Source organism: Triticum dicoccoides, chromosome 1B (genome assembly GCF_002162155.2).
Source record: "Triticum dicoccoides isolate Atlit2015 ecotype Zavitan chromosome 1B, WEW_v2.0, whole genome shotgun sequence".
Classification (NCBI taxonomy): Eukaryota; Viridiplantae; Streptophyta; class Magnoliopsida; order Poales; family Poaceae; genus Triticum; species Triticum dicoccoides.
This window is the reverse complement of record NC_041381.1, coordinates 565,186,840-565,195,954: the sequence shown is the minus strand read 5'-3', so window position 1 is coordinate 565,195,954 and position 9,115 is coordinate 565,186,840. Positions and strand designations below refer to the sequence as shown.

Below are 9,115 nucleotides of genomic sequence, written 5' to 3'. Positions count from 1 at the left end.
CCTTCGGTGCAGCTTGAAATCGGGCACACATGCAAACACTAAGCATTATATCTGGCCTAGATGCACATAAGTACAATAAAGAACCAATCATGGAGCAGTATACCTTGTGATCGAGGTCAATACCATTTTCATCAGTGCATAGATGGCCATTTGTGGGCATAGGAATTTTGACACCTTTGCAATCTTGCATGCCGAATTTCCTCAGTACATCTTTGAGGTATTTCTCCTGAGATATGAATATGCCATTGCGTTGTTGACGAATTTGAAGACCTAAGAAGAATTTCAACTCTCCCATCATAGACATTTGATATTCTTCACTCATCATATAGGCAAATTCATCACTATAACGTTGGTCAGTACAGCCAAAGATAATATCATCAACATATATTTGGCACACAAACAGTTCACCATCATAAGATTTAGTAAAGAGAGTAGGGTCGAGTGAACCAGGTGTGAAGCCATTCTTCACGAAGAATTCCTTCAATGTATCATACCACGCCCGAGGGGCTTGCTCGAGGCCATACAGGGCCTTATTAAGTCTGAAGACTTTGTCAGGATTCTTTGGATCTTCAAAACCTGGGGGTTGAGCAACATATACTTCTTCCTCAAGCTTACCATTGAGGAATGCACTTTTTACATCCATTTGATATAAGATGATATCATGATGGTTAGCATAAGCAAGTAATATGCGAATAGCCTCAAGTCTAGCAACAGGTGCAAAAGTTTCATCGAAATCAATTCCTTCAACCTGTGTGTAGCCTTGAGCTACCAGTCGTGCCTTATTCCTCACCACAAGGCCATTTTCATCTTGCTTGTTGCGGTAGATCCACTTTGTGCCAATGATATTATGCTTGCAGGGATCTAGACGCTTGACCAGTTCCCAGACATTGTTGAGCTCGAACTGATGTAATTCTTCTTGCATAGCCTGAATCCACTTCGGCTCCAGAAATGCTTCATCTACCTTAGTGGGCTCTGTGATAGAGACAAAAGCATAGTGCCCACAAAAGTTAGATAAATGTGAAGCTTTTGAGCGTGTGAGAGGACCTGGCGCTTCAATGTCATCGATGATCTTGTCAACTTGAACTTCTTTTGCAACGCGAGGATGAGCTGGTTGTCATTGAGGTATTTGATCATTTTCCTCAGCACCATTGTCTTCAGCATTATCTTCAGGTGCATCAGCTCGACGTTCTTTGCGTACTGGAATGAATTCTTCAACAAATTCTTCAGTAGGAATGACATCCTCAGTTGCCTTGAACTTGATAGAATCCTCAGGTGCTGGTTCATCTAACACAGAAGGTAGGTGCTCTCTTTGCGAGCCATTAGTTTCATCGAACCGCACATCTACAGTTTCAACAACCTTGTGAAGAGCATTGTTGAAGACTCTGTAGGTGTGCGAGTCCTTTCCGAAACCAAGCATAAAACCTTCATGTGCTTTCGGTGCAAATTTAGAATTGTGGTGTGGATCTCTAATCCAACATTTAGCACCGAAGACTTTGAAATAACTCACATTGGGTTTCTTGTCAGTGAGGAGTTCATAGGCCGTCTTCTTGAAGAATTTGTGAAGATATACTCTGTTGATGATGTGGCACGCAGTATCAATTGCATCAATCCAAAAATGATGAGGTGTTTTGTATTCATCAAGCATAGTGCGAGCCATCTCAACAAGAGTTCTGTTCTTGCGCTCCACGACGCCATTTTGCTGAGGAGTATAGGGAGCAGATAACTCATGAGTAATACCAAGTTCATCAAGATAGTCATCAAGACCGGAATTCTTGAACTCCATTGTCACTTCTGATGTGCTTGATCTTCACACCAAAGTTGGTTGAAGCCCTCGAGGAAAATCGTTTGAAGACTTCCTGCACTTCATGTTTGTAAGTAACAATGTGTACCCATGTATATCGAGAGTAATCATCAACAATGACAAAACCATATAGAGATGCAGCATTAGTGACTGCTGAGTAATGATTAGGTCCGAAGAGGTCCATGTGAAGCAATTCGAATGGACAAGTAGTGGTCATGATAGTCTTCGCTGGATGCTTGGCCTTGGTCATTTTTCCAGCTTCACAGGCTCCGCATAAGTGATCCTTGAGGAATTTGACATTCTCAATGCCAATGACATGCTTCTTCTTTGCAAGCGTGTGCAAAGTCCTCATGCCTGCGTGACCAAGTCGTCGATGCCATAGCCAGCCTTCTGAAGCTTTTGCAAGTAGACACACGGCTGGTTGTGGTCCTGTAGAGAAATCAACAATATACAAATATCCTCTCCTAAAGCCTTCGAAGACTTTGGAATTGTCAGCTTCCATAATCACAACACAGCGATACTTGCCAAAGACAACAACCATATCAAGATCACAAAGCATTGAGACTGACATGAGGTTGTATCCTAAGGACTCAACAAGCATGACTTTGTCCATGTGTTTATCCTTAGAGATCGCAACCTTACCAAGACCCAATACCTGACTTTTGCCTTTGTCAGCAAAGATGATATGCTTCAGATGTGACGGTGATAAGGGAGCATCCATCAAAAGATTCTTGTCACCAGTCATGTGATTTGTACATCCACTATCGAGGACCCATTCAGTGGTTTTGGGTTGATCATCCTGCAGATGAATTAGTGTAACTTACAATCTCATATGCTTCATCAATGAAGAATATGATATCAAGTTCATCAGATGAAATTCATCAAGCAGTAAACAGATATAGCATTATGAGGACATGTGAAATGGAAGTTCATTTCATCATGATTAGCCTGCGTCCTTTCAGGCAATTTTGTTAGGTCCCCAGCAAATTCTTTAGACGTTAAAGCACGTCTGGAGACCTGACCCTGCAGAAGAGATTAGTTCTTTTTCTTCACCACCCACATCTGAAGGGGTGGCAAAGAGTTCATCACTCTGCGAGCACCATAAGAGAATGGTGGCATAGAGGCCAAACCATTTCGTTTCACATAAGAGGGGTTAGAGTAAGCATATGAATAAGCAGAGAAATTCTTCGAGGACTTATGAACATAATGATTTGAAGAATAATGTGCATATTCATAGCCCTTAGCTCTACCCTGCGAAACAGAGTTGTTAGCACGATGATAATCATATGAGGACTTTGATCCATTTGAGGAATTTGATCCATGTGAAGAATTAGGTCCATATGAAGAATTGGATCTGGGGTTCCTGTTCTTCACAGGTGGTTTCATGAGGACATTCACCCGAAGACTTTCAACATAACTTTTGGGAACCCAGATTTTCTTCATAGGGGAACCGTTCCTGCAGTTAGTCCCAACATATCTAGCAAATACTTCACCATTCTGATTTTTGAACAGTTTATAGTTGGAGTCAAATGACTCATCAGAAGAATGAGAAGATTCACATGTAAAGCCAGATAAGTTAGATGGATCAACTGGAGGTCCCTTTGCAGCAACCCATGAAGTTTTGGGGTACTGCTCAGGCTTCCAATATGTTCCATCAGCATTAAGTTTCCTCTCAAAGGCAATACCCTCTTTCCTAGGGTTTCTGTTGAGGATCTGCTTTTTGAGCACATCACAAAGAATCTGATGCCCTTTGAGGCTTTTGTACATGCCTGTTGTGTACAATTTCTTCAGCCCTGCATCATCAGTGATACTAGCAATGTCCTCAGATGAGGAATTAGTGATAGCAGAGGCAGGTGAAGAATTTGTAACAGTTGAAGCATTTGAACATTTAGGTGAAGAATTAGCAGATTCTCGTTCAATGCACTTTAAGCATGGAGGAACAAATTCTTCCTGAGAAGCGCTGATTTGTTGAGCTAGTAATGAATCGCGCTCCTTCTGAAGATCTTCATAACTCACTCTTAGCTTCTCAAGATCTTGCTTTCTTTGAAGAAATTCATAAGAAAGTTTCTCATGATCAGATAAGAGAGTGTTATGATGACTTTGAAGGTTATCAAACCTAGACTGAAGTCTCTGAAGATTTTCAGTCAGGGCTTTAGTGCGATCCATTTCTTCACCTAACATATCATCACTTTTGTCTAGCATGTTTTGAACCTTTTCAAAAGCCCTTTGTTGTTTTACAGCAATCTTAGCAAGTTTAGAGTAGTTGGGCTTGAGATTCTCATCAGATTCATTTTCACTAGATTCAGAGGAGGTGTATTTGAGTACCTTTGCACCTTTTGCCATGAAGCAATAGGTGGGAGCGTAGTCATCATTATCTTCATCAGGCTTGTCGGTGGGGTCAGTTTCTTCAGTGTTGAAGATGGACTTGCTAACGAAAGAAGTAGCGAAGGCCAGACTCGCCACACCAAATTCGGATTCTTCAGACTCCTCCTCTTCCTCATTTTCCTCAGATTCAGCTTCAGAGTCCATTTCCTTGCCAATGAATGCCCGAGCCTTCTTGGAGCTGCTCTTCTTGTGAGATGAAGACTTCGAGGATTTTGATGAAGAAGATTTTGACGATTTCTTCTTCTTCTTCGCATCATCAGAACTGTAATCCTTGTATTTCTTCTTCTTCAATTCCTTTTCCCACTAAGGACAATCTTGAATATAATGACCAGGTTTCTTGCATTTGTGGCACAGCCTTCTCTTATAGTCACTTGATGAGGAATCACTGCTTCTTGAGGATTTTCCAAAGCGACCACGTCTTGAGAACTTCTGGAATTTCTTCACGAGCAGTGCTAGCTCCTGGCTCTATTCTTCAGGATCACCAAGGCTACTACCAGAGTCCTCACATTCAGACTCAGACACAACCTTGGGTTTCAGGGCACGTAGTTTGCCATAGGACGAACCATAGAGATCCCTCTTTTCAGCAAGCTGGAACTCGTGAGTATTTAGCCTTTCGAGGATATCGGCAGGATCAAGAGACTTGTAGTCAGCCCGTTCTTGTATCATCAGACCCAGAGTATCAAATGAGGAATCAAGTGATCTCAACAGTTTCTTCACCACCTCATGGTCAGTGATGTCAGTGGCACCGAGGGCTTGAAGCTCATTTGAGATGTCAGTGAGGCGATCAAAGGTTTGTTGGACATTTTCATTGTCGAGTCTTTTGAAGCGGTTGAAGAGATTCCGAAGAACATCAACTCGAGAGTCGCGCTGAGTTGAGACTCCTTCATTCACTTTGGACAGCCTATCCCAGATAAGCTTAGCAGTTTCCAAAGCACTCACTCTTCCATACTGTCCTTTACTCAGATGCCCACATATGATATTCTTCGCTTGAGAATCGAGTTGCCTGAATCTCTTCACATCAGTAGCGTTCACTGAGGGTGTAACAGAGGGAACATTATTTTCCACAACATACCAGAGATCATTGTCAATTGCCTCGAGATGCATTCGCATCTTGTTTTTCCAGTAGGGGTAGTCCGTCCCATCAAAGGTAGGACACCCAGCCGAGACCTTGATCATACCTGCGGTCGACATAACTAAAACTCCAGGCGGTTAAACCAAAATCACACAGAACAAGGGAGTACCTCGCTCTGATACCAATTGAAAGTGCGTTATGTCGACTAGAGGGGGGTGAATAGGCGATTTTTATGAATTCTTCACTGAGGAATTTGCCGGTGAGGAAATTCCTTAGCGAAGAACTATTAGCAGTGGAATAAGTACTCAGAAGTAAGCATAACAGAATACAAGCATGGTCATCATGATGAAATGAAGACTAGCACAGAGTACAGAAAGCGTAATCACAGGATAACACAAGATGAAGACAAACAGACTGAAGAAATTGAACTGAGGAAATTGAGAAAGTCTTCAGTCAAAGTCTTCAAACACAGATATGAACAAACACTCAACACTGTAATGAGGAAATGAAAGGGTTGAGGAAATAGAACCAATTAGGTTGGTGAAGACAATGATTTGGTAGACCAGTTCCAACTGCTGTCTCAGTTGTACGTCTAGTTGGAGCGGCTGAGTATTTAAACTCGAGGACACGCAGTCCCGGACACCCAGTCTCTGAGCACGCAGCTCAGGACACCAAGTCCTCACCGTATTCTCCTTGAACTAAGATCACGCAGATCTCGTCCAATCACTCGTGGTAAGTCTTCAAGCGACTTCCAAACCTTCACAGACTTGGTCACTCGGCAATCCACAATTCCTCTTGGATGCTCTAGACCTTGACGCCTAACCGTCTGGAAGAAGCACAGTTTTCAAAGGTAACAAGCGTCGGATCCACGCAGGATCAATTTCTTCAGTGATGCTCAATCACTTTGGGTTTGTAGGGGTTTGGTTTTGGGTTTCCTCACTTGATGATTTTCGCTCAAAGTCCTCGGAGGATGGGTTGCTCTCAAATGACAAGTGTCAAGTTCTCTCAGAGCAGCCAACCAGCTAGTGGTTGTAGGGGGCGGCTATTTATAGCCTAGGGAGCAGCCCGACATGATAATACATAAATGCCCCTCAATGATATGACCGTTAGGTGGATAAGATATTTTGGGACAGCTGGCGCGCAGCACAGCAACGGTCGGAAATTTGACTCTCAAATTCCTCATGGCTATCATGTTCCTCACTGTGTAGGTAATTCGCACTGACGAATTCCTAACTCCTCAGTCAGAACAAATTCATCAGTGACCAGAAGAAGTTCGTCTCTGTCACTGAAGAAAGTGACTGAACTGTATGAGATTTCCAAAGGCTTCACTCGAAGGGATTGGTAGGTGTAGGATTTTGAGTTGAGCATCACATGGAAATTTTTCCTTAGTATTTCCTCGACCCCCTTTAACAGTACGGTGTTTCCTATGACTCAAGAAGGAGAAAATGAAACTACGAAAACAAAAGTCTTCACGCTTCATGTTCCACAAATGAATACCAACTCTTCAAGGTCACACCAATTTCTTCACTTTCAAAGTCTTCAGAAAGTCTTCAGAATATCAAAGTCTTCAGTTGAAGAACTTCATTTTTAGGGGTCGACTTTCTCTGTAAATATCAAACTCCTCATAGACTTATAGACCTGTGTATACTCACAAACGCATTAGTCCCTTAACCTATAAGTCTTCAATACACCAAAATCACTAAGGGGCACTAGATGCACTTACAGAAGAGAGAAGAGGAAGAAGAGGGTTGACGTGTGGGCCCCATTTGTAATAACGGTCAACCTGACTTGTGGGCCCATCCTGTCAGAAAGGCGTTTAGAAAAAGTGAATCGGGCACTTTTTCGACATGGTAGTTTTTAGTCACAGATTAGCAAAAAGTAGTTTTCGGCATAAATTTGTGAAGTGGTAGTTTCTGGGCATGTTTCCATGAAATGTGGTAGTTTTTGGTTACTCCATATAAAGCCATGGATCTGGATATGAAAATTAGTCCAAAGTACTGAAACACACTTACTGAAATCATTTATCCTCTCAGATGGTTTTTAATTAAACCACTAGGTTATAATGGAGATGAACTTTCAAGTTCATAGAATAAGTAGTTGCAGAAAAAGGTTAAGTCACAAAAAAAAAAGTTGGTCATTGTGCGGAGTAACACGGGGGCCAACTTTTCTGTTGAAACGCAGTAACCACACGAATTTGGATTTGAACATAAAATGTGGTGTGTTTTTTTAATTCACTCATCGTATTCGGAAGAAACAAAGGAACATTACACAAGCACGGCCAACTCAACAAGCATGTAGATATCAAAAAAAAAAAAACTCAACAAGCATGTACAATGCACAAAATTAAGAAACTTGCATTGTCTTGTCTATCTAATACCATGGCGAGTCAGGGACTGCGGTGATGACGCTCTTGACCTGCATGTACTTGTCCATGGCCATCATCCCCTGGTCCCGGCCGAAGCCGCTCATCTTGTACCCGCCGAAGGGCGCCTCGGGGTCGAAGGCGAAGTAGCAGTTCACCCACACGGTCCCCGCGCGAACCGACCTCGACACCTTGTTGGCGATGTCCAAGTTCTTGGTGATGATCCCGGCGGCCAGCCCGTACTTGGTGCAGTTGGCCTTCTCTATCGCCTCATCGACCGTCCTGCAGAGTGCACACACAGGCGGGCAAAAAGGCACTTCGTCAGACACTAGAAGTTCATAATTATAATTCGAAGAACCAGTTTAATTTTCGTCAGGTGAAATTGTGAAAACTTTGGCGTACTTGAACTTCATGAGGGACATCACAGGGCCGAAGATCTCATCTTGGGCGATCTTCATATCCTCCTGTGGAAGCCACGTACGTGAGCATGTGTTAGTGTCAAACTGTCAATCCGTGTAAATGCAGGCGATGCACAATTGTTTTCCTCTGAAGCACTACTGATGTGCATCTATCTAGAAGTTCAAATTACCTTGACATCTGCAAATATGGTTGGCTCAATGTAGTATCCTTTGTCGCCGGCACGTTTGCCGCCGGTGAGCAGAGTCGCCCCCTCACTCTTGCCATGCTCAATGTACCTTAGGACCCTCTCAAATTGCTCCTTATCAACCTAGATTCAAGCAAAGCAACGGTTGAAATAATTATGCTTGCCACTTCCTTTCCGGCCATGAACCGACTGATGTGCATTTTAGGTCTCAAGAATATTTTAAGCGTGTCATGTAGGTCCTCAAACTATAAAAATCGGCACCCAGGCCCTCGAAGTGTAGTTAGTGTGTCATTCAGGTCCAAAATCCGTCCGACCCCACCTGACTGGCCAGTTGGCACCGTTGACCCATGACACGTCGGATAGATGGGGCCCACAAGGTAACGGCTGGTGATGGAAATATGCAAATAAATTCCACTGAATGATAAATGCACTTCACTCCAAATAAATTCAAATTCATGGTTCCAAAAAAAGTTAGCGAATGTGGAAAAAATGTTCACGGCTTTAAAAAATTATTCACCAATGATAAATTTGAAAATGTGTCCGCGAAACACAAATTAATGAACATTTAAAGTCATGAACGATAAATTAGAAAATGCTAGGGATATTTTTAAAGTCATGAACATTTTTTCACTATACACGAACATTTTTGAAACCTAGAACAATTAAATTATGAGACATTTTGTAAATTCCTAAACATATTTAAAATTAACGAACATTTTTAACCGGAAAGGTTTTTGTAAATAAGTGAACATTTTTAAATTCACAAAAAATAAAGATTGTTAATTTATTCAAAATAATAAAGATTTATTAAATTTGTGAACACTTTTTAAAAAAATTGTTTGTGAACATTTTTGTGGTTCATGAACATATTTTCAAATGTACCGCTCACGA

At 42.0% G+C, this 9,115-nt stretch overlaps 1 protein-coding gene across 1 annotated transcript in view; it reads right to left on the bottom strand.

The window, feature by feature from the left end:
• Positions 1-7,461: 7,461 nt before the first annotated feature.
• Positions 7,462-9,115, bottom strand: part of LOC119348795 (aldehyde dehydrogenase family 2 member C4-like) — a 5,358-nt gene continuing 3,704 nt past the window's right edge. The window contains exons 7-9 of the mRNA XM_037616781.1: positions 8,210-8,347; positions 8,023-8,084; positions 7,462-7,902 (exon numbers count right to left, since the gene is read on the bottom strand). Of these exons, the coding sequence (XP_037472678.1) occupies positions 7,629-7,902; positions 8,023-8,084; positions 8,210-8,347 (474 nt within the window). The 3' untranslated portion in view covers positions 7,462-7,628. The remainder of the gene's footprint in view (positions 7,903-8,022; positions 8,085-8,209; positions 8,348-9,115) is intronic.